The sequence below is a fragment of the Acartia tonsa genome, chromosome 7 (genome assembly GCF_053477335.1).
Source record: "Acartia tonsa isolate MP-2025a chromosome 7, ASM5347733v1, whole genome shotgun sequence".
NCBI classification, from domain to species: Eukaryota; Metazoa; Arthropoda; class Copepoda; order Calanoida; family Acartiidae; genus Acartia; species Acartia tonsa.
In genome coordinates this window covers 47,608,061-47,635,074 of record NC_137266.1, presented here as the reverse complement: position 1 = coordinate 47,635,074, position 27,014 = coordinate 47,608,061, and the positions used below count along the sequence as shown (strand labels likewise).

General features: G+C 37.2%; 1 protein-coding gene across 1 annotated transcript; it reads left to right on the top strand.

Moving 5' to 3' along the window:
- The first annotated feature begins 551 nt into the window (after nt 1-551).
- Nucleotides 552-2,258, top strand: LOC145324587 (uncharacterized). Its single transcript, XM_080167169.1, has 3 exons — nt 552-561; nt 967-1,032; nt 1,588-2,258. Exons 1-3 carry the CDS (start codon nt 552-554, stop codon nt 2,091-2,093), a joined length of 582 nt encoding a protein of 193 aa, XP_080023295.1. The 3' UTR covers nt 2,094-2,258.
- Nucleotides 2,259-27,014: the final 24,756 nt, after the last annotated feature.

The window sequence follows — 27,014 nt, the reverse complement described above, 5'->3', positions numbered from 1 at the left end:
TTTATTCGTTAGCTTATCAAATTTGGTGACTTTATTGAATTTTGATTGGTTCATTAAGTTGAGAGAACTAATTGTAATTTACAAGGAATAATTTTCTGCATTTTCACTGGGGATGTAAATCAATTTTATAGTCCATTGTCTTTTCCCTTTAGATCCCTGTTTAAAAGTGTTTTGCTCTCATGGAAAATCACTGAATAAAAATATTGAACAACAAAATTAGAAGGAGAATCAACTGCCTTGAACTTATCATCAACTGTAACAAATGGATTACTACTGCCAACTTCTATTTCCTCAACGACTAATTTTGCAGGTACGGTTTTTTTTTAAGTATATAATTATTGGTTTTCTATGAAAATAAAACTTACAATTATAATATTAAAACCAGTTTTTTAGCCCGGCATCTCGGGGCTAAACAAAATTTAATATTTTAATACAAAAATTTCCAAATATTCTGGTATGTATGATAACATGAAAATTTCTCTCTTCCATTTTGCCGTGTGATAACTATGTATATTGATATAATAATTTGGAAACATTTTCCCGTATGTGCTATGCATAGACGTCCAAAATATTTAATACTAAATATTTAATAAAATTTAAATTACACCCCCCAAAAATTTTACTCCGGGGGTAAAGTTTGGGGGGGGTATTTTAAATTTACCCCTGCCAACAGATTTCAGGAGGGGTAATTACCCCCCCCCAAGCAAATTTTACCCCCGGGGTAAAATTTTGGGGGGGTAAAAAAAAATTTGCGGCGCGCTTCGCGCGCCATTTTACCCCCCTTAAAAAATGTTTCCCCCCACCCCCAAAAAAAAGCTTGGACGTATGGTGCTATGTTACAAAATTGACATGCATTAGTCTGTCGTATTTTAAGCGAAAATGTACGAATTATAGTATTATTTGATGATATAGTTATAATACATACATTATCGTTTTTAATATGATAAACCTATATTTTACTTTCAGAAGTAACCGATTCCCTGGAAAATATCTATGCTTCTCCATCAATACAAGATAGACTTTTGCCTTCAGGTACAACAATTAAAGCTGTTTATAGTTCCTATAAAAATGAGATCATTCAATACAAATTAACAATGATATTCCAATACACAGAATAAATTATCAATGATAGGCCGGCCAGTATACATTTGATTCGACCAATGGTAGGCCAGTATGACGTTTTTTATGAACACTATGAAACTTATGATATTTTCTGATTCGTCTAGTCTAACATGTATGAATGTTTAATGCCTTTTTCAATATCATTTTAAATAATTTTTCTAAAATATGATTATTTTACTGATAGAAGCTTAGAACTGATAACAACCCTCCAACCCCCCCCCCCACACACACACACATATTTGAAATGAATTTAAAATGTTATTGGCCTGGTGGTTCGCTTTTTTTACTTTAAGTCAAGTTCGGTTAGGTTTTATTGGGTACCCAGCACCGCAGATATAGGCCCCATATGGGTTAGCCAAAGAAAAAAATATCCATTCATTTTTTTTCAACTTATTTCAAATATACGAAAGGAAAGGAGGGTTATCAATGTTCAGTGGTGTAAAAGTACTAACTATTTAATTTCAGATGTAAACCTGCAGCATCAGTATTCAAAAACACTTCTACCCCCACCACCATCATCCTTCAAGTCTGGCAAAAACAAGAACCACAAAAATGGCTACGCCATTAAATCCAACGGCACATTGGGCCACTTTTTCGGGGGTGCCACAACAGGGCGCCCCCTGGAGAATTATATAAATAGTAATGGGGCCACCTTCAATGGAACTCCAAAACAACAGCAAATTTATGCGAATAGACATAGTGACCAATTTATGTATATGACCCCACAAAACAGTAATAGCATAAACACTAGTAGTAGTGATCCTTTTAATAATTCAGCCTTTAGAAGTATATACAACCGTCCTGCTACAATGTTGATTTCAAGTGAACAGTATATGTACAATAGTTCAGGAGGCCAGCAACACCCAGCAGGCAACCAGCAAGTGCCTAGCAGTATCATGTGCAATGAGGACCAGATTGTTATCAACCTGCCAATAAATGGTAATGGGTTGAATTCGGGGATTTATGGATAAGTTAATGGAATATAATTTTAAACTTCAAAACAAATTAATTAATATTAAATGATTTTTAATCATAAAAATTTTAAATTTTAAAAATGAGTAGGTACCTTTTCATATTATTTATTTATTTATATCAAAGACATGTGTATTTAACAAACAAAAAAATTGTGGTATTCGGCAACCGTGAGCCATGCCTATGGCACCCCTGATCTGGGGTTCGGTGGAGGGTCAATGGCCCTCCCCCGAGTCCTGGGGAAGGGGTCTAGTGACCCCCTCCCTACGCTTAGAATTAATGATTGAATCTGTCATGTTTATTATGGTTAACTGTATTCTTAATTCTCCCCCACCCTTTTCAGGGATGGGGGATCATTATTGCCCAAACTGACCATTGTATATGTATTATTTATGCTTTTATGTTATGATTATTTATTCCTATCCATGTAATTATTGTTTGTTGTATATAACTTCAGTATCTTTTAAACCTTCAATAAAGTGACAACTGAAATAGATGTTGATCATTATCTAGTGAATGCTAGAGAAGCGTAGCTTCTCTATAGTAAGGTGTCCACGTCTGTTACACTGCCGTAATCTAATTGAACTCCGGTGTCTGCCATTTATCCTCGGCGGATACCACAACTTTGGTGACAGCTGTGTGAGATTACGGCGAACCACAAGTGTAGAGCAGACGCGCATCTGAGGCTAAGGTACTCCCAGCAGTGAATCTGGCAAAACTGACGCAAGCAACCTGAATTACCCACCCTGGACAGCAAAGTTTAACTCTGCATCCGGCAGTTGTGGAAGCGAGACAGCGAAATTTGACGAATAACCGCGAGCAGCGCTGATATCTAACGGAGAATTGAGCGCCAAAAGAGCTGAAACAGGCCTGCGGACCGGCTGAAACAAGCCAAATAAGTGTAAACGGCTGGAAATAGGCCAACTTTACTGCAAGAAATAGCGGGATCCGAACCAGTGGCGCTAGCAGGACGGGACATTCCCTGCCGCCATCAGCCGGATTTGGATCAGCGGCGCTAGCAGGACGGGACATTCCCTGCCGCCGATAGGCTGAAACATGCCACATAGCTGCAAGCTGCGAGCTAACATACGAGTGTAGTGCACCAGAACAGAGAAAAACTACGTCAACTCCAAGTATCCTGAGAGGCTACAACGCAGCCACCCATCTAGAAAAACAGATATTATGTTACATTGCAGGGATTACCACCCTGGTGTGATGGCTAAACAATAGATTTATGAGCAAAGCTTGGCAAACAAATTGTTGTGTTGTGATAAATCTAAGAATAGAACAGGCTTGGATTTATTGTGTATTGTGATAACAGCTAAAAATAGAACAGAGTTGGTAAACAAATCTGTTATGCAATTGTGATAAGGACAAAAATAGAAGCTAGATGTAATATAATAAAGACCCTGATATACAATCAAAACATCTCAAGCCCACAGCACAACAACAATACACCCCTTATTCCAAGGGAAAGGGAGGAGCCCCTCTCCATTGAAGGCAAATACAATCAGGGTGATATAATAGATAAGTCTAGGATTAAGAAGAAAAGGCACTATTACACCAGCACACAGTTACCTCCCTCCCTCACAGGGGAAACGGACGGAGTTACCCCCGTCCCCTCACGCGCTTCCCCCTTCCTACCCATACTAGACTAAGTCCGTCTGTGGTGTGGGGCTAGCGATCGGACACACAGAGCGCCATTCACGGGTAGCGCAACAGAGTGCGGAAAATATCATAAATTCAACGGACGAAGCGGACCAATGAGAGAGCGAGTTGAGGGGTGAGAGCGCGTTTTCCCCGTGTGCGCGGATTTGACGGTGCGGACGCGCGTTGCAAGGACAGGAGATTTCACGCACACACACACACACACACACACACCGGAGCGGAGCTACTCCATAGCATTTAACAGGGGTATTTTTAGCAAATAAAGAATTACAAGCTTCCCTCCTTCTAGCTCTAGTGTGATAAAGGAAAACCCAATCAGTTCCTGACAGCAGTTCAGACCCTCAACATCTATCTACCCTACCAGCCTACCCTACAACCTCAGCACCTAACTAGTGATAAGTACAGCTAAGTTATATCTTTGCAACTAAACTACCAACCTAGTGATACAAACAGTGTTGGCTGTTAGGCTAGAAAGCCTCAAGTGACAAAACCATTCATTTTAGTACTGTATAACTTTGTGCCCGCCGTTTCACCGTTGACCCAATGGACCAGCATCAAGCCCCAGGAGGTGACCAAGCCCCAGGATGGCTCCAGGATGACCCTCAGCCGGCCCCAGCCGAGTACCGCAAGCTGATGCTGAGCAATCTGCCGGAGTATAGAGGGCCGCCCAAGCAATCCTGGTCGGCACATATCCGCAGACTCGAGATGTCATGGGCGGCTTACCGCGTGCCACCTCATGATTCCCTCAACCGCCGCAACGCCCTCCTACTGTCACTGGTAGGGCAAGCGGCGGAAATGGCGTCCCATCTGTTTGGCGAGGCAGGCCAAGCCTTGACCTACGAACAGGTCAAGACCGAGTGTGAATTGCTATTTCGCCCTGCTTTTGAATCCCAAAAGCTTAAACAAGCGTTTAGGGATTACAAGCAACACTCGACAGAACCTATACAAGCGTACATATCAACTAAGTGCGCCTTGTATAGGGACGCCTACAACCATGAGGATCTTGAGTTGTTGGTGGACGAATTAAATCGTGGAATTCGTAACGCCAATGTAAAACGCCTCATGATGAACCATGAAATTACGAGTGTACCTGAGTACACTCGTAAGGCCATGTTCACCGTCACCATGGTTACTAAGCAACTGAAGGAAGGTGTGTGCTTAGTGGACTCGACCGAAGGGCTGACTGGATCTGCTTGCATCCAGTTGCCCCAATATGACGAGTCGGAGCCAATGGAGATTGGCTCCTTGGCTCCGGGTCTCCACCAGATGGGGAAGGTCGCTCCAGATGACAAGGTCCCAGGTCGCTGCTACCGCTGCCAGGGGAGAGGCCACCGAGCTCGAGACTGCCCAACGCCTGTGGAAGTTAGCCTAGAGGAGAGACGCACCCAGCCACGCCGTGACCGTTCTGCCAAGTGTGAGCGTTGCCACTATGACGGTCACACGGCGGCCGATTGTAGAGCTGATTGGGCCCAGGTAGCCAGCCGCAGGCGCACCGCCGATAAGGGTGCCCCTCCAGGGAAGCCCAGCAGAGTGGCCCACATGGAAGGGAGCGCGCCCCCAGCACCACCACAGCAAGCAGCCGCCCCCAGAGCTGCGGACCGAGCCGATGGGATGCCGCAGTTTGGGACTGTCCCAGCTAGGATCAACGTACTGGGCGGCGCGGCTGAACCCAACCGGGTTGGCCTAGGCTTCAGTCTTAACCATCTGGGGCCAGAGCTGATACAATCCAACAACATAGCCGAGCCAGAGGTGCTGAGGCCCCAGCCTTTTAGCCTCAACATGATGGAACCTGCCCGACTGAGCCTACCCAGCAAGAGTGGAGGGGCGCTGCCCAGCGTCCCTGAGACGGTGTATGGGGAGGCCCTGGTAGCCGCCGAACGAGAGAGGCAGGAGGTGCTAGCCAGCGCCTCTGCATCGATGTATGGGACGCCACCCGGCGTCGCCACCTGGGATGATGGGGGGGTGCTATCCAGCGCCTCCCACCTGGTGCCTGGGGCGACAACCGTCGCCGCCACCGAGAGACCTGAGTCCTGGAACGAGCCAGCGGTCCCAGAGGAAGGGGTGACACCCGTCACCCCCAGTCAGCCAGCGCCATCAGCCTGCAGGGAGAGCCCAGCTACATGCCATCCAGAGCCCCCTGCCAGCCAAGGGAACCCAGCTACTCAACATCAGGATAAGTTGAATTTGTTAAATGTGTTGTATCCAAGATATTGTACAAGCCCAGCCTTGCCTGTGCCCCCTGCACCAGAGGCTGGGGAGATTGAAATTCGGGAAAATAAGGACTTGCCTGTGCCACATGCACCTGAGTTCCTAGGGCAGGGGAGGGAAGTGAGTAAGGGCGAGCCTGTGCCACATGCACTTCAGCCCCATGCCACTGGGCATGCTTTGGACAAGGGAAGGGAGCACTTGGGGCTAGGGGAGCCGACACCCAGGCAAGTGCCAGTCGCTTGCCAGTCTGTCATTGGGGAGGATATCGGGGTGCCTCGGCCGCATATAGATAACGCTCAATGGAAACTTGTATCTAGCCAGGAGCAGCCCAGCCGTGTCCAGTCCCAAGAAGCAGCCGTGACCAGAGCTGAAGATCCCCAGCCGCGTGTACGAGGAAGATGGTTGCCTGGAAGCCTCTCCCATTGGTGGATGGTCCTGTGGGGCCTCCTGCTGGCAGCCGTGTGGCCTACAACCAGCTACGTCCTGGTGGGATGGGACTGTGCCAACCCCACCCATGTCACATCCTACAATAAAGAAAAGATGTGTAACACGGAGCCCCTACACCAGGAGGTGCCCCTGGGCCATGAAGTGCACGTCCTGCAGCAAGTCAAGGTGAGGGAAACCACCGGGTACAGTTGTCAGCTCACCGTGTCCCAGTGGACATTCAGGTGTGGGGTATGGGGTCACCTCAAGGTGACCTCGGTCCCCACCCTCATGAGGCCAACCAAGATAGACCCAGAAGCGTGCCGAGACCTGGCCAGGAACCGAGTCTACACGTTGCCAGGCAAGACCCAGCCACTGACGTTCCAGCTGAACCATCCCCTGTTCTTCACCATCGATATGGTGGGCGTCCTCGTCAACAGCCCCGAGGGGGTGGGTTGTGAGGGGGAGGACGTCCACTTCGAGGGCCAGCTATACCGCAACGAATTAGTGCTCCAGGAGCGACGGCTGCTGGTCAAGGAGGAGACCTATGTGGTGGAGGATGGACGTGTGGAGTCCCAGTCTGACCACCTGACCCTAGAGTGTCCCCATTCTGAGCTGTCCTGCATCACTGGGGAAGCAACCTACGTGTGGGACCACCTGGGAAGAGATTGCCCCTTGAGGCTGATCCGCAGCCTCCAGCCCAGCCTGGTGATGGATGCATATCTGGTTGACCATCAGGCCCAGTTTTTCATCAACATGACCAACCCCACCTCGATTGTGAACTGCGACTTCGAGGCCCATGCCACAAACCATCCAGCGTTGTTCGTGGCAGCTGACCCAGCCGCGGCTGCGCTGCCCAGAGTGTCGGCCAGGGATGTTGACGTTCCCCTTCAAGCACAAATACATGCAGGTTATATTGGGTTTACCCTGGAAACGCGCATGAAAAGCACCGCAGCAGAAGAAATAGCGGCCAACTGCTGGAAGCTCCAGCAACTAGACCCGGCCCACCCGGTGCGTGTCCAGGGGAGCACGTTCTCGGTACTGAGGGGAGACATCCTGCTGCAGCTGACCTGCCAACGTCACAAGTATGTTGTCCGCGAACACAAGGAGTGTTGGGACAAAGTGCCAGTAGAGCCCACAGGTTTTGTAGACGCTGTGACGCGGGTATATAGTGAACACGCCACCAAGATTCCCTGCTCCTCCACCTACCCCCTGACTGTGCACGCGGAGGAAGGCTGGATAGAGTTAACCCCCGCTCCCAAGAAAAGGCCACCCCCGCTGGATACGCCTAAGCAGTTGTTGACAGAACCCTTAGATGACTTCAGTTCAGGTGGCTTGTATTCGCAGGCTGAGTTGAACGACTGGCAACAACTGCTTGCGTTCCCAGCATACAAGAGTGCCATGCTGACCGGCCTATCCTATGGCTCCTGCATTCAGCAAGGCAGCTGTTCGGCCACAGGAGACCATGGGATAGTGTCCTACAACATTGACCGACTGGCGGAGGAAGGAGAGGCAGCCCTGGATGTCTGGGCTGGATTTAGACAAGCCATCCACGAGTGGGGAGATGGCGCAGCCATACTGTGTTTGCTGTTGTTGATCCTCAAACTGCTGGGGGACCTAACCATCATTTCCCTGGCAGCAGCACAGGGAGGAGTCCGGGCAGCCCTGAATGTGATATCACAAGTGTTCCTGTACCATCCAGCTTTGTATAGGAAAGCGCTGGCTAGAGCCAGGCTCAACCATGCCAAGTCCCGGGACTTTTCAGTGGACTGGGATGCCATTCCCATCGGCAGGGAAGCAGCCGAGGAAATGGTGTCTATGAAATCAACTGACAGCGGGCATGACTGCCCAGGTAGGCCAGGACCGCCCTCTGGCAGACCCCGCGGCCCCTCAGGAGGACAGGCCGCTGCTCAGACGATCAACCTGGCAGCCAGCGCCCCAGCCGCTGCCAACAACAACCAGCAGGCCCCGCTGCTGACTGTTCCAGCAACAACTGGGCCACCAGCAAACCTGATACCTGCCGGCGCTGACCAACGTGCCCAACCCAAGCCAGCCTCTGCCTTCTACCCCACATTGGGAGCCCATCAACCCTAAGAAGACACTCACCACTAGGATTCCATTGAATCATTATCGTTTGTATATATTTTAGCCCTAAGGAGCGGACCGAAGGCCTCAACCACTGTCGGAAGTCTGGTAAAGAAACCACCTCCCAGCCTTCCGAGGGGAGAGTTGTGGTATTCGGCAACCGTGAGCCATGCCTATGGCACCCCTGATCTGGGGTTCGGTGGAGGGTCAATGGCCCTCCCCCGAGTCCTGGGGAAGGGGTCTAGTGACCCCCTCCCTACGCTTAGAATTAATGATTGAATCTGTCATGTTTATTATGGTTAACTGTATTCTTAATTCTCCCCCACCCTTTTCAGGGATGGGGGATCATTATTGCCCAAACTGACCATTGTATATGTATTATTTATGCTTTTATGTTATGATTATTTATTCCTATCCATGTAATTATTGTTTGTTGTATATAACTTCAGTATCTTTTAAACCTTCAATAAAGTGACAACTGAAATAGATGTTGATCATTATCTAGTGAATGCTAGAGAAGCGTAGCTTCTCTATAGTAAGGTGTCCACGTCTGTTACACTGCCGTAATCTAATTGAACTCCGGTGTCTGCCATTTATCCTCGGCGGATACCACAAAATGATTATCGTAATTTAAAAATTTTAGGCATATTTTAAGGGTACATTTTATAATGAAGTATTCAATCTGATCTCTAATTATCAATTTCAAGTGTTCAAAAGTCATTGAAGAGTATTGTTAATTGTATGTGAAGCAAACATAAAAATGCAGATTTAAGATTTTTATTCTATTGACTTCTAATATGAAATTTAGATTAATAGCATAAGATTAGCTATATAATTTAATTTGTTTTGTCTGAATTATAACTTTAACTTTGAATTAAAAACATGAATTAATAATAAAATCATTTTGCCTTAAACATTAATATTAATATATGCATTTAGTAATAAATATCTTTTTAAAGAAACAACAATATTGTAACGTTAAAATTTGTTTTTAAATCTTTTAAATATACCTCAAAATATTTTAACTTTTATTAAATACAAAAATTGTATCGTATAGCAATAATATAAGTACTCTAAAAAAACTATAAACACATATTCGATTTATAAAACCTATGCATTCTTATGTAAACATTATGAAAATTGGAATTTTAAAGGATATGGCACAAAAAAACTATCATCATTATAATGAAATTTCCTAATCAAAATGATTATATCGCTGTAATGAATAAGAAAATAACTCAAAATATTTGTTTTCTTTATATGCCATTTCCCTGTCATCTATAAGAAAATTTAGATTCAAAATTGCTCAATTTTTCTAAAACATAAAATAGTAAAAAAATTGAAAACTCTTCAAATATTCTTATTATTTTGTTTTTAACAATATTATATTATTATCAAATTGTAAATATATGATCCAGCCTTTTAAATAACTTTAGTATCTTTTTTGGTTTTATTGTACTTTTTTGTCATAAAAATCAGTATTCCAAAAAGTCACATGGACGGACGAATATTCTCGAATAAAGTTTTTATCTATGAAATGATATTTTCTGGAGCGAAAAATTTTTTTAAAACCAGCCACGTCATAACAAATTAAGTTTATTGATACTTGTCTGCAATAATATTCAAAATTAACAAACGAGAACGCGGCATTCTATGCGCTAGTACCCAAAGTCAGTCAGAAACTGCTAAATTCTTGCACATTCCCTTTAAGCCAGTACCCAAAGTCTGAGACTCCTAAAAATTGAATATTCGATCCATTGTCCCCTCCCTTACTCCCTGGCTTAAATTAAAGATATAATCTGTTACAGGCAGACGGACTGATCGACCCTAATTATAGCAAATCATCGGTTCCAAACGCAGGAGTCCCAAACTTTAAAAGACAGCTATAACTTTTTCTTTTGGACAAAGCCTAAAAGGGCAAGGTAAGAGCCTATAAATGTACTAAAGGACATATCTTAAGCATAACTATTGGAGATATTTTCTTTAATTTTTCAAGTATGGCTTCCAAATCGATTAATATCCTCTGGATTAGAACTGGTTCTACTCCATACTAAAAAATAATGTATCATATCGTATCATATACAGTTTTCTAAGAATATGGCAATATACTATCATTTTTATACCCGCGGAAAGCTGTTAATAATATGATGCGATAAATAACTATTCCAATTTCCAAAACCCATTTTCCCCTTCCATAATCAATGATAAGTTTAAGAGACATCTTAAATATAATCCTACAATAATTTGAAGGGCTTAGATAATTAAATAGATCTGAAATGGCCTTAAAACCTAGATTTATCTCGCTATTAATGGGGTATTAAACATATTCTATCATTCGAGGGGGAAACTAGAGGTATTAGAATGTAGACAAAAAAAATATTACCATGTTTAAAAGTCAATACAGAAAATTTAATTTAAACACTTTAGTCTTTGATTTCACACATGCAAATACCAGTTACTTATGGAACTAGGTACACCTGTCAGTTACCTTGTCTTTAGTATGCTTATTCTCAATGCTACTTTGTTTTAGGAGAAGAAAAATGCACAAAAGACGTGATATTTTAGACACCATTAAAAATATACCTGGATTTTGGCTGGCTTCTGTTGCCTTTGATGTATCCAAATAAAAGTTTGCATATTTGGTGCATCTAAAAAGTCAGAATAGTTATTTATTGCATCATATTGTAAACAGCTTTCCACGGATATCAAAATGAAAAAAATATTCGGTTAATAGTAATTTTGTAGCCCCTGATGTTCCTAAGGCTCGTTCAAACTGGTATCAATTTTATGATTTTTTTTATACGATGATATACATTATATTTCTGTAAAACTGAGAGCCAGTCCTAATCCAGCGGATATTAATTGGTTTCAAAGTGATAATTAAAAATTTTGTAACTGTAACTTCCTGTAAAACATTCAATGTTATATTTACAAGATCCAAAGAAAAGTTCTCAGTTGTTTAATAAAACTTATACTTTTAACTTTAATGTTGCCCATTGTTAAACATTGTCAATCTATATCTATTACATTTATTGGAATAGTCTCTTGTAGAGCAATTATATTTGGTATAAGTGGCAGTAATCTCTTACATAACAGGAAGGAAGGGGAAATTGGGCTGTTTATTACACTAGTACCCCTTAAAATTTCTTATTTTTTACTTAATATTCTTGGTAACTTTTATTGAATTTTGATTTGTTTGTTCATTTAGTTGAGAGTCCAAAAGTTTTAACCACTAATTGTAATTTACAAAAGGTGTTATTTTGTGTATCATCAATTGGGATGTACAACAATTTATCAGCCATTGATTATCCCTTTAGATCCTTGCTTACATAATCTTATTCAATAACTAGTTAATAGGCACTTCAAAATTTCCCTCTAGAAAATAAATAAGTACTTTATATGGGGAGGAAAACCATCTTATAGTTTGCAAACACACATTTTTGCAGTAAACTTATTTTTAGTAGCGCAGCATAAATGAAGATGTTTATTTACATGATTTTCAACGATATTAAATACTTATTTTTATCCTTAAACTTATAAAAGAGAATTACAGATTTTTTCTCCTTTGCTTACTTTATTGTGACAAAACCTTCTACATAAGAACACAGTCCTTAACATGGTGTAACATGGTGTTTGTCTGTTTCTATGTAAGTGTATGTAGCGATAGATCTCACTAACTGCTGAAACGATATAGTTCTCCCTTTCATAGCTTTAGGGAAAGTTTAAAACAACTCTGGAAAAAGTACCACCACCCTCCAAAAAGTAATCGCCTCTCCATATTTTAATTTTTTTTATAAAATTGAAATATAGTGGAGGGTCGATTTCCCCCCTTTAATCAAGTGCCCTTTTAGACCTTTAGGATAGTAATCAATAAAAGTGCAACCTTTACCTTCATGAATATAATTTTCAACAGATTCAAATATATTTTGAATTTATCTCTTATATGAGAATTAGCTAGATAGAATATTCTATATGATATTTGAATACCTCATAAACTGTAAAGTTTATGACTTTGTCCACAAAAAGTATAAAGATATGGTTGCAGGAATATAATGATAAGTTACATTATTGCTAGGATGTTGCACCAGATTTTCATGTGCTCTGCGAAAGTGATGCTCGAGGCTTGACTCATATATAATTTCCTGATATTCAAATTATTCATATAAGTCCAAATGTTTTTTATTAAACAGAATCGTTTGAGTTCTCCATGTAAGGTGATTTTTAAATCAGGTCATTAGATGGCTTTAGGTTATTTTTCTGTTCCCTTCTCCTCCTTCGAATGCCTAAACCCCCTAAACGCTAGGAGCACGACATATAGCAAGTTTATATATTTCAATTGCATCTTCTAGTCATCATTTCGGAATTATAATATTGTGTATATGATATGTTCATTTTAAGTGCACTACTTTTTATGAAACTATTGTTTTTGTCGAATTCTGAAATACCTTAAGATTCTTTATCATAGATTGCTTAGCTACTTATTTTTGTCTTTTTTTACCTATCATACAGCCCTGGATAACACTAAAATATGTTTTGGCTATCTTTAGTATATAAATTCAATATATATTCGGTGTTAACTTGTATTCAGGAAAATATCTTTAAATTCTATTTGCCACCATTTTTTTCGCTAGTTATTTATAATACAAAGTAGAATGATGTCTGTCCGTCCGTCCGTCCGTCCGTCTTTCTGTCTGTCTGTCCGTCTGTCCGTCCCTGAAGATCTCGGTAAACACTGAACCGATTGGATTCTACTCTTCAGGAAATATATCTTCTGGTCCTGTGGTGGTTTTAGGCTATTTTCTTAGGGGGTGGGACACCCCAAACCCCTCCAAAACAAAAAAATCCCCCCCCCATTTTTTTTTGCTGAAGATTTCCTTGGTCCTTTTACGAATTTCGCCAAAAAAAAAAATTTATCACCTCTTGGGTCAAAGCTCCTAGAGGCTAGGGGCGAAGCCGCTAGTTTGTTATATTTTACATAATGTCTGTAGTTCAACAATTTTTGTGATCAACAGAAAAGTAAAAAGTTAGAGGATTCATTCCATTCTTATATTTCCAAAAAATAGAGTTCATAGCGGTTCTAACGATATGCATAACATTTTTCTACTATTAACACAAGCCGCGCAATTTTGATTTTTAAAAAGTCCGCATTTTTTTTGCACACCCTTTAGATAAATTTAAAAAAAAGAATGTTTTGCTGTTCATTTAAAATGGCCCAAAAAAGGATTTTTTCTATCTATTTAGGTGGGGAAAGCACAATACTATCTACAAAATATCGGTTTCTGCACGCCCTTGATTCCTATTGATTGGCATTATTAACACGCTTGACCTAAATATCCATGTAAATCTTGCACAGATAAGTTCAGTTCTAAAGATATTAAACAGCATAACAATACAATTAATCTTCATGGTTTGAAATATAAAAGTATGATTTTTGTTTGCCACACAAGATCTTATTAACAGCTCCCTATATTATTAATATCAGAATATTAACATACTTGTCATACTTAAATATTCTTTTAAAAAAACTTTTTTTTTGAAATTACAAATTGTCGGAATAAACCAATGTTTTTCTAGTTAAATTTTTGACAAATCTTTAAAATAGTGATTAATATGCAGTTTCAAGACAATTTTACAGACAAATAAGCAACAATTAATACTAAAAAACTACATATGTATAATTTATGCCCCTTGAAATACGCGCCTATAAACGTCTCTAAAGGATGGATGCATTTTGTCGTTTTAGTGCATTTTTATGCATATGTATCAGAGTTAAGATTTATAGAAGACTATTCAACGTATTACTCAATTTGCTTAAATGATAAATGAATAGATGATGACAATATTTAAAAGTCTACATGCTCATATTGGCTATAAACAGCTTGGTAACTATATATTTTTTTTTTAATGTAGATTGTTATATAAAAGTTATTAAAAAGTTTTTGTTTTTATATAATTTATACAATATTTTATAATGAAATTTTAGTAAAAATAAATAATTACGGTACATAAATTGAGGTAAGGTTTTGGAAATTTTTTGGCCTATGATTTTCTTGATTTATATAAATGGAAAATTAAAACAGGGAAAAATGCACATTGAATATTTATACAGCATAACGCTAGTTTACTGAACTCATAAATCAGAGGAGCTGTGTATGATCAATCTAATAGGCTTTATTTCTAATATAAATATGCCAAAGAATGGCAGGGAAAGATAAATTTATACTTGTTCACAATAAATACAAATTAACAAAACTTATTTGGCATTGTCCTATTTATAGTGCAAATAACTTTTATACATTCTTTGTTTTTTTCCTTGACTTATAAATGACTCAAACGGCTACGCCCCTAGAGACCTAGCGAGGCACATAATGTAATAAATTCTTTATATTTCTGTAAATTAAAGTTCTAGGGGTGATTTTTCTTATAGCTATAAACGTTCTTTGTTTCTATGAGAAGCTTTATTGTAAAGAAGAATCATGTCGGCCAAGCGGTTGGCATGATTTTAAGCTACAGACATACACACACAGGCAATAAAAAAGATAAGAACAATAAACGTTTAAAATCTGAGTGGGAGTAACTACGCTTCCCAAAAAATGTTTTACATATTTGTGCATAAATGTAATATATACGTGAGGTTTAGGTCTATATTATAAAAGCAAAGCTTTTCTTTATCTGAGATGTATTCTTTTATCCGTAATTCTAAGTGAGTTTGTTACAGATAATAAAAGGGCGTCCTTTAGTGAATGCTAATTATGCCAAGTTTTGGATGTTAAAGATACATGTAGGGCAGGGTAAAGGTGGGGGTAAAGAAGTGATTAGCCTACCCTAAACCCCAGCGAAATAAATATTGACCCTTCGCGCAATGGAATATAGCTATTGATCTTTACAAATCAATTATAAATCCTATAAGAAATCAAGGATAACTCTATCTTTATCACTCGCTCTTGGATTAATTCCCCATCACTCATTGCGAACCTCAGTGATGTTGTCATCCTTGTTAAATACAATATTCTATTTATGGCTGAAATCAAAGGAAATTGAATTAGATTAATAAATAAATTAGAATATGCATTGCATAGTATACTAAAGCTTACTTTCATTCATGTATTAAATATACTTTTTTGTGTTTTGTGCAGCAAAAAAATTACAAAACCTAATCTGGTAAATTTCATTAAGATTTACATAAAATACCGAAAATGTGAGAGTTTAATGGTAAAGGGCAGCTGAGTATGTAAAAAATATATTGTATCTCTTAGAAAGACATACATTTAGTGTAATATTTTCCCCTTCAAAGTACCTTACGAACAGAGTAATGGACGGATGGATTTTTTTTAAATCTGAAATATTGATATTATTAAATTAGGATCATGGAAAGAAAACAAAGTCATTCCTAATTAGGACAGAAGTCACAGGAAATTGGTCTAAGGAAGGCTACTTATGTCCTTCATCTAACAAAATCTAACTTAAGGGAGGTGACTTATGTCCTTTGTCTAAAAAATTCTTACATTAGGAAGGCTGCTTATGTCCTTCATCTTGCAAAACATAGCTTCTCTTTCCTTCACATAGCAAAACCTCACAAAACATAGCATTTTTGTCCTTCACATAGCAAATTCTTGCAAAACATAGCAAATTCTTGCAAAACATAGCAAATTCTTGCAAAACATAGCAAATTCTTGCAAAACATAGCAAATTCTTGCAAAACATAGCAAATTCTTGCAAAACATAGCAAATTCTTGCAAAACATAGCAAATTCTTGCAAAACATAGCAAATTCTTGCAAAACATAGCAAATTCTTGCAAAACATAGCAAATTCTTGCAAAACATAGCAAATTCTTGCAAAACATAGCAAATTCTTGCAAAACATAGCAAATTCTTGCAAAACATAGCAAATTCTTGCAAAACATAGCAAATTCTTGCAAAACATAGCAAATTCTTGGAAAACTTAGCTTTTTTGTCCTTCACATAGCAAATTCTTGCAAAACATAGCATTTATGTCCTTTACATAGCTAAATCTTTCAAAATGCAGCTTTTCTGTTCTAAACATAGCTAAATGTTGCAAAATGTAGCATATTCTTGCTATTTAGACCACCCATTCCTGGGATCTTAAGCTTCAGACAGGAAAACCTTACTGTTTGGTTATTGAATTGACAGGATTTCAGAACAATGATATTAACTTTGATGTTTTATAACTCTGAATTTTTTCATCCATTTAAAATAGCCAGCTTTTTGTTAATAAATGTGAAAACTAAAAATGCTTTTAAATTTAATGATCAACTAACTGTTATGCTAGAGACATATTAATGGAGAGAGGGGAAAGTCTCCCACCCTAATTTTATTTCATTTTTCTAGGGCAATTTCTCTTAAGAATGTGGTAGTACTCTTCCCCCAAATAGCTTTAAACCTTTATTGGTCTCATACAAAGATAAATTGTAAAAGAACCATACAATTATTATAATAGCATAGTAAAAAAAATTTTTTTTTAAAAGATAGCTTTTGATAATAAAGAAATAAGTAAAAAAAAACTGTTTGGCTAGGTGGCTAGTTGGGCGTTTACGTCATGGGTCGGAACACACACAAAGACATAGACTATGTATGCTTAGATTTGTAAGAATTTTGATTTATTGTTGCCTGTTGGTGTTTTATTTTAAACTATCGGCTACGCTCCTAGAGGTCTCCAGGGGTACTTGAGGTGGATGTGGTTTGAATTCAACCCTTCCATTTTTATATTATTTTTAAAATGAAAAAGTAAAAAACAAATTACTCCTCCCCCATTTTTCATTCGATTTTTTAAAGGGTTATTCTTTCAAGGAACGATTTATCTTAGGAGGACGGTGGTACCCTTCCCTAGAATAGCAATAAACCTACCCATGTCCTGTAAGAAGCTACACTATAAAAGTGAACCATATCGGTTCAGCGGTCCCTGATTATTTTTTTTTCTTAAAATCTTTTATATTACATATTCTATATTTATAAATTGTCTTTGATGTTAAACATTTTTGACCCATGCCGTCACATAAAAATCACGCAAAAATCAAGAATTAAAAGGGATAACACAATGGATGATAAATCAATTTACATAATTAATTAAATAAAAAGTCTCCAAAATGTTGAGCCCATAAATGAGAAATTGTTAAGATAAAACTTTGGGTACTGTGTAATAATCCAAGGAGTGAGTGTACATTGAGCTGCTTATTACACTGGTCTCCAAAGTTTTATAGTAACGTTTTCTTATTCGTTGCCTAATCGTAGGGAAATATAATTGAATTTTTATTGGTTGGTACATTAAAATGAGTGTCTTGTCCATTAACGATTCAACCACTAATCATAGCTTATAGAAGGGATAACTTTATGTTTAATCATTGAGGATTTACATCAACTTATTGGCAATTGTCTTATCATTTTAGATCCCTGTTAATAGTAAACGATTCAACCACTAATTATAACTTACAGAAGGGATGATTTTATGTTTAATCATTGAGGATTTACATCAACTTATCGGCAATTGTCTTATCCCTTTAGATCCCTGTAAATAGTACGTTTTGCGAATATTATAATACTATTAAATATGGGGGGATGACCAATAACAGAGCTAAAGATATGTTAATTTTCGAAATTTTTTACAATTAAATATATATGTTGAAAAGTTATAAGGGATTATGAATTTTCTTAGTATTCATATTACTTAATATTAATTAAATAAATTAGAAAATTTTTTAATTTCAAAACTTTGTGTGATTAGATTTTAGTATTGGTAATTAACCAACCCCAGGACGTGTTGGGTCAAAAGTCATAAGGGTGGCTAAATTTTGGAATTGATAAGCACGCTATCTTATTGACATAGAATTACATAAAAAAGTTGTCGCTAAATTAAGTTGCTAAGTTCTGTATTGATTCACGTTGATATTATAACAGGAGAAAATTTTGGTTGCAATTTCTCTTCGATTTTATTTGGTGGGCCATTTATCCAGTAAGAGGGGAGGGAATAGGTTAAAAGAATTGGGTGGGGGAGATCGTTATTTTAGCCCACTAGAGAGTTCACTTTATTATAGAACATGCAAATCTCGTGTAAGATCCAAGTAATAATAAATCCATTGTAATGAATTCAAAATTTAAAAAAACTTTGAAAATTGACCCACTCTAATCTTCATAGACCATACTTCGCAACAGCGGACGGCATGATGTGTCAAGTTTTTTCTTCTTATTTTGAAAAGCTAGCTTTTACACAAGAACATATATTTTACTATCCTTATAATAAAAGTAACAGGATCTGTGTCTGTCTATCTGTATGTATATCTTGTTAACTTCTGAACTAATAGGGTTCTGTACTTAGTTTAGCTTCTTATTAGTTCTGGGATAGGTTATAGCTATTTTGGGGATGGGTACCACCCTCCCAGTAGAATTCACCCCTAGTAAAAATTAACCAACCCCCCCCCTCAAAAAAAAATAAATTTCTTTCATATTTTTTTTCTTTTTAAGACTGAAATAAAGAATAAGGTGAATAAACTTTTCCCCCTCCCTTCCTCTCCCCCTCCCACTTAGAGGTCTCTAGGGGCAGAGCAGCTAGTAGATCATTAAATTTAAAAGCATTTTTAGTTTTCACATTTATTAACAAAAAGCTGGCTTTTTTAAATGGACGAAAAAATTCAGAGTTATAAAACATCAAAATTAATATCATTGTTCTGAAATCCTGTCAATTCAATAACCAAACAGTAAGGTTTTCCTGTCTGAAGCTTAAGATCCCAGGAATGGGTGGTCTAAATAGCAAGAATATGCTACATTTTGCAACATTTAGCTATGTTTAGGACAGAAAAGCTGCATTTTGAAAGATTTAGCTATGTAAAAGACATAAATGCTATGTTTTGCAAGAATTTGCTATGTGAAGGACAAAAAAGCTAAGTTTTCCAATAATTTGCTATGTTTTGCAAGAATTTGCTATGTTTTGCAAGAATTTGCTATGTTTTGCAAGAATTTGCTATGTTTTGTAAGAATTTGCTATGTTTTGCAAGAATTTGCTATGTTTTGCAAGATTTTGCTATGTTTTGCAAGAATTTGCTATGTGAAGGAAAAGCTAAGTTTTCCAAGAATTTGCTATGTTTTGCAAGAATTTGCTATGTTTTGCAAGAATTTGCTATTTTTTGCAAGAATTTGCTATGTTTTGCAAGAATTTGCTATGTTTTGCAAGAATTTGCTATGTGAAGGACAGAAAAGCTAAGTTTTCCAAGAATTTGCTATGTTTTGCAAGAATTTGCTATGTTTTGCAAGAATTTGCTATGTTTTGCAAGAATTTGCTATGTTTTGCAAGAATTTGCTATGTGAAGGACAGAATAGCTAAGTTTTCCAAGAATTTGCTGTGTTTTGCAAGATTTTGCTATGTTTTGCAAGATTTTGCTATGTTTTGCAAGAACTTGCTATGTTTTCCAAGAATTTGCTATGTGATGGACCAAAAAGCTATTTTATGCAAGATTTTGCTATGTGAAGGACCAAAAAGCTATGTTTTGCAATATTTTGCTATAATAAGGACAGAAAAGCTAAGTTTTGCAATATTTTGCTATGTGATGGACCAAAAACCAATTTTGTGCAAGATTTTGCTATGTGAAGGACCAAAAAGCTAGGTTTTGTGAGGTGAAAGGAGGCTACTTATGTCCTCTATCTTGCAAAATCTTTGTTAAGGGAGGCAATTTATGCCCTTCATCTAACAAATTCTCACTTAAGGAAGGCAACTTATGTCCTTCCTAGGAAGGTGATTTCTGTCCTTATTAAGGAATGACTTTGTTTTCTTTCCATGATCCTTAAATTATAATATTAATACCTATGTACTGAAGGCTTTTTTGCTTTGATGCATTTTTAGGCTTTATACATATACTCATCTTATTATTTATACTAATGGTAAACCATCAAATAATAAAGTATTGGAAGCGTCTTATTTTGCACTTTTTAACTATTTTAGAAAGGTTTTCCTTATTTAAGTTTTTCAGCATGATTAAAACATGTACCTAAAATGAACTTAAAATGTTCATACAAATTCATGTAAGCCAAGTTTTGATATTTAATTCTTTAGTTTAGAATACTTTACAAGTTTGTCAAACAGCGAGAGAGAACCATAGAGTAAGATAAAAGAGAGGAAAATACTAAAAATTTTAGGTTTAAAAAAGACGATTATAAAGACAGCATAATCGTATCACATAAAAGTCGAGGTAAATTTTGTATACCTACTGAACCGATTGAGTTCTCATTATAAGGGAAGCTTAAAATTGATCATGGGACGGTTTTAGACTATTTTATTTTTATTTTAAAATCTTGGGAAGTTGTTAGGCTTTTTTTACACCCCCCCCCCTCAAATTAGATGCTAGGGGCTCAGTCAAGTGTATAGCTAAAAAATAAATCAAATAATGATTATATGTATCAAATGCTTTGTTCTAGTCAAACTAACAATAACTAATCTAATCTATTAAATGTATGTCAAAATAAACCCAATTCTCTTCTATATTATTAGCTTTAAGTCAAAGGGCAGCTCGCCTGGGAGAGTTCATGCAATAAGCAAGACATTTCAGCACAATAATGGCGAACACATTACTAGTTTTAAAAATTTTAATCTATATAGCAGCAGTAATCATGCATTTATAAACAAAGAACACACATACTATTAAAGTAATAAATATATATAATTAATGAATAATAATAGTATATCTATATTCCATTAGATATTTACAACGGTGTCAACATTTAGAGGTAGTTTTTAATCGTAAAAAGAGAAAAATCACGATTTTTTATTGTCGAGGGCAATATTCACAAAAAATGCATGCCTTTGAAAACACAGGCAGGAAGTGTTGAAGTCCAACCTGTGTATCGTGTCGAGTTTTGCCTGTTATGGGCCAAGACATTCCCTTCTACTCTTGTCATTAATGTCACATATAGCAGGATTAGTACAACTTGTAAAGTCTGACTTTAGTTTAGGCCAATATTAGAATCATAATCTCTCCAAGGACGAGCTGATGCGCTACGTTTTACGCTATTGGTGACAGTAGACAGTGTCATGTGTGACGTCATAAAAACACATCCATATCACTTTTAGGGGTTACCTTTCCTACTTTTACTCTCATCCTTCCTTTTTAGAAGTATTTTTATGACGTCACACACGAACTTTCTGCTGTCCCCGCTATTGTCGAGGGTTTTATTTTAGCAATATAGTGGGAAGACTCTTTCTAAGCGGAGGATAAGAGGGCCTTGATTAAAATTTCACATCAAAGTTTATGGCTTGGCTTTTTTACTTTTTCACACAAACAAACATATTAACAAACAAACAGACAGACACATTAACAAAAAACAAATACACATATAGAATAGATAGATACTAGTAATGCAATATAAACTAAGAATGCTCATGTCCTTATCCTATTAAAACTAACAGAATGTTTACTTCACATGTGATAAGTAAGATCTCAAAAACGACTTTAACTTTCTTAGGTATAAAAAGTAAAAATTTAAACCTAATACTAAACTTTCATTTAAAATTTATATATTAGATTAGAATTTAACAAGCATTACTTACCGACAAATAGACATTCTAAGATGTTTTTAGATCATTAACCCCTTACAGTCGGGCCCCTTGCCGCACCTTAATCAGTCGGGGGAGGGGGGGGGGCGTTCAACGCCCCCCCTTATTATCTCAGTTCCTGTTAGAGCTAGAGGGCTTAATTTTTTGTGTAAGTCCCCTGTGTTATGATGAATTTCCGACCTTAAGTAAGTCAAGGTCAATTTTCGCTTCCTTCACCCTTTTATTCAACAACCTTTGTTTTCAGGTCCTTTTTTACTTAAAAATTTCAAACGGCTGTAATTTTTTTATTTTTGAAGCTAGAATAAAATTTTTTTTGCAGAAAATGTTTATCTTTAGGTAAATTTTATATTTAAAAGATCAAAATGTAAATTTCAGCGGCCGCAGCTGTACTTGGCAGCTGCCAGCCGCCGCAGTCGGCGGTCGGCGGGAAAACGGCTGCGGATCTTTATGAAATTTTAATACGTTATGTAGACATGTAAGAAAAGCTTAAGTTTAAAATTTGAAGTCTCTAAGTCAAAAATTGCGGCCACAGGAGCCATTTATATATTTCTGGAGACCTGTAGGATCAGGACCTGCAGGATCATACCTGGAACCTAAAATTGACTTGAACACCTGTATTTAATATGAGGATGTACTACTAGAGGATATTTTAGTATTTTGGTATGATAAAATGCTTTGTTTAAGTCAAAAAAAAATATTTTTGCTCTTTACCTGGATGACCCTGCCAGGTTTGCTGGCATCCTGTGCCCGCCAGGATGGAGATATTCAAAAAAATTAAACTCTCAGTTATGTCTCATACCCACACTTAAAAAGTCAAGCAGTTTGGGCTCTTTATCTTTAACACACAGAAAATGAGATAGAAAAAACCGGATGGGGGGGGCGTTGAACGCCCCCCCCCCCCCGACCGTTAAGGGTTAACGAAGCTGTTATAGGGCCTACAAAAATATCAATTAAAATGTATACTGGCCTGCTATTGTTAATCATTTGTATTGTATAACGTCATTTTTAAAGGCACTATACAAAAGTTCTTAGTAAATGATAAATCATTTTTAAAAACGAACAAAATGAACACACATACACAACACAAAGAAATGTCTACACAGACTTTACAACACGCACATAATTGTACACACACAAACATATGTACACAGAATTTAATTATGTTATGTGTGTCAGAGATCTAAAGGGATAAGGCAATGGCCGATAAATTGATGTACATCACTAAAGATCTTATACCTTCTGTAAATTACAATTATTGGTTGAAATGTTTGTATACTTAACTAAATGAACCAACCAATCCAAATCTAAAAAAGTCCCAAAGCTTGTTGAGCCAAAGAATAAGAAAACGTTATAACTTTGGGGACTAGTGTAATAAACAGCCATTGTCCAATCCCTCACAGTATGTGTGTACTCTTTCTCGGTAGGAGATTAAACCATAAATACAAATGTTCATTTTCATAATTAAATTTATGTTATACTTGTTTCATTATAGCGGCTTTGCCGTTAGATATCTCATTGTGTACTTATGTTGGAGTCATGAGGGGGGCGGGGGTTGTCGATTTCAGTTTTAAATACATTTACATTTTTTGCAATTTGTCTTTGACAGAGGATGGATGGATAACATATAAATTTTAAAAAGGAGTTTGTTTTCTTTCATTTGCTTTGCATTCTTTTAATTAAAGTCAATGTTCTAGAATTAAATGTGCATTTGTAAATTCATTAAAGGACGAGAAAACAATTAGCAAATACTTAAAAGTATATGATGGAAATATAAAAGTTTGTAAGCTTTAAGTGAAATTAAAGCAATCGAATGGTAATCAAAGCCCATATAAAAGTTTTTATTCAAAATTATTGACACTATCCATGAAAACATTTAAATTAGTTACGTTCCTAAAGGTTATGTATCGTAAACCCTTACAAAATTAAGATGGCTAGATACACCATTACCCTGCCTTGATAAAGATCTACACCTCTAAAAAAGTGATGATATTTTCCTTAGTTTCTGTCAATCTATATGTCTGTCTCATTTGCATCTATTTTTTGTGTGGATATTCCCATAACCAAGAGATGTTTCAACTGTGTATATTAGACCCATATAGTCAAATAGCGTTCCTCATATTACCAGTATTTTTACTAAAATTTAAAAATTTAGATGCAAAAAAACTAAATGACAATCGTAAAAATAGACTCAGTAACTACAATCCTAGTAAAAGCGTAAAAACAATTGTGTAGACAGACCTACGCAGTAGTAAATTGTATAGAAGCTATACTAATACAAATAATTAAAGTCCTTATTGTGCATGGATAAGCACTGTTTGTATTTATTGAGGCAATTACAGTCATAAAGGAAAAGAATTTAAAAAAAAAACAAAGCTTAACAAGTAACCATATAAAAATATATGTAATAAAGGGGCCACGTAAGTGATATTACTAATGGTAATGCACAATTCAAAATATAAAGAATATAATCGAATTGCATATCTTTTTTGAGGTTAAATGAAGGTTTTGAAGGTTTGAAAAGACAATCTAATATATTTTTGAAATTTTGAGAAGGTATAATGAGAAGTTTAAAAGTTGGGGGGGAGGGGGTGGGGTCACACACCTTTACCCCCTACCTCCTTGACGTCTATTATACCTGATTACAAGAAGATTGGAAACGTGAAAAAATGTGTTGTGTTTCATATCTCTGGCAAATAGGAAAAGTATAGTAGAGCTACACAAAGATATACCTATGTACCTGAGTTTTCTATAGATTTTTAGTAATTCTTTCTTCCTAACAAGCAAACAATATAATTGTCAGTACATATAATACAGGCTATTTATTTTATAGAATCAAAAGCTATCTTTGATTTTGCCAATTGTGTATCGAATGACTAGGAGCGTGCTGTAGGAAATATAGGGGGATGTAAACACTCACCATAAATTGAAAATAAATTTATGGATTTTAACATAAAAAAAGTCATAACTTTAAGAACTTCCTATGGGCAACGGATAGACAAATAGATTTTAATCGCTTGCTTATATTATAACCAGTTAAAAGTAACGTCAATTGTTACTGGCTGAGCTACTGTATAATACAATAATGTTGTCTGTTTGACTCTATAAACTACGGTTAGGGGGAAAGTGATTTTTCGGATGCTTTTCAAGATTAACCCTTACAGATCGGGCCCCTATTCCCACCTTAATAGATCGGGGGGGGGTCATATTGACCCCCCCCTCTATCTCGGCTTCTGTTACAGATAAAGACGTAAAATTTTTTTCTGGTGGTTCATGTGTATTTTTAGAGAAAATTACTTTTTCTAATCATAGCGGTCAGGCCGCTCCTTAGCCGCTTTTTAGCGGCCAGCTGCTAAATTTTAAAACAGCTGTAGAGCGGCCAATTTTGCAGCTAGGATGACCAAATTTTAGGACGAACTTATATTTTCCATAACAAAAAAATTACTTTTTCTGATCATCGCCGAAAAACGGCAAATAACGGAAACCGCCATTTTCGGCGGTTACGGCGGTAAAACGGCGGTTGGCGGCGCCAATTAATATTTTTATCTGTTTATTGTTGCTCAAGAATTTACCAAAAAAATTTATAGGTCTCTAGCTGTAATAGAAGCCACGATATTTATGATATATGTCTGTGGTAAAAGCCGGACAAAAATCGGTCATAAAGTCGGTCAGGGTGCGGTCAAACGGTCATAACACCACTTTCCTCATAAGGTCATTGATATCTCAGTATTCACCAAAAAAAATTTCAAGTTTCTACCTTATACACATAAGTCATAATGTACTAATTAAGATTTATTTAGAATTTTTTTTAAAATTTTGGTGCTACCCAACCGACTTTGACCGGACACCATGACCGACACAGACCAGATATCCTAATAAAATCAACTCTTGCCGACGCATAATTACTAAACTTAAAAAGTCATGAAGTAACAGCTCTCCATCTTATCTACGAAAAAAATGACATTGAAAAAACTAGAGGGGGGGGTCAATATGACCCCCCCCCCCCCCGATCTGTAAGGGTTAAATGACCAATTTTCCCTTCCATCTGCTTAGTTGTTCTTCTTCCCTTGATATTTAGCAGGAGCTTTGAAAATCATGGATGTTGTCATCCTTGTTTAAAAAAAACAATCTGTATACAAATAGAAAGATTTAAAATGCAAGCAACGCACTTAAAGACTTTAAAGAAAGAAAAATGAGTTTAATTTGTGTAATAATTCTTTTTTTTTCTTTAGTAAAATTTCTTCTCGCTTTTGTAAAGTTTGTTATGGCAGAACATTAAAAGTTTAGAATATTTGCATATCTAGACAACAAGAATGACAACATACATAAAAGCGAAGCTTAACAAATCATAAAGTCAGAAAATAACACTACCAGAGGCAGCGCTCCAGGCATCTAGGGGCATTGTATTTTAAGGGACAGGTAAGAGTTAGAGAAATAGCTTTTAACCATCGAAAGACTTAAATTTGAAAATAAAATAGCCTAAAATCAGGACCTATACAAAGTTTAACGATCATAGAGAACCAAATCGGTTCAGTGGTTATCAAGATCTTAAGATTCAGATAAAAACTTTTACTACCTTATATTATTATATATATAACTAGCGGCTTTGCCCCTAGCCTCTAGGGGCTTCGCCCAAGTAAGAAATAGGAAGTCAACCCTCTTAAATAGAAATATTCAAAAAAGTTATTTTTTGTTTAATTACGTTGTGGTAAAATTAAACCCAGGTTGTGCACTGTAGGCACAAAAATTTCAATTCGTAAAAATTAAACACCAGATTGTTTGCCGTATACACATTAAAGTAATATATATAGAGTGAAAAATAGTATTTGTAACCCTGTTCCTTTCTCAAAGGCCTTGTACCGTCTGTGGGTTGGGTCTTTTAAATCAGCTGAATCTTTCAAAAATGTAAATACAACCGGGTGCTGGCAAAAGAACAAAAAGCAAATTGGAAACTAATGTGAACACAAGGACGCCCAAGCTTTTT

Excerpts from the sequence above, each read along its gene's own strand:
- LOC145324587 (XM_080167169.1), top strand. Across the intron at positions 1,033-1,587 it reads AGATAGACTTTTGCCTTCAG|ATGTAAACCTGCAGCATCAG; the intron begins GTACAACAATTA and ends ATTTAATTTCAG.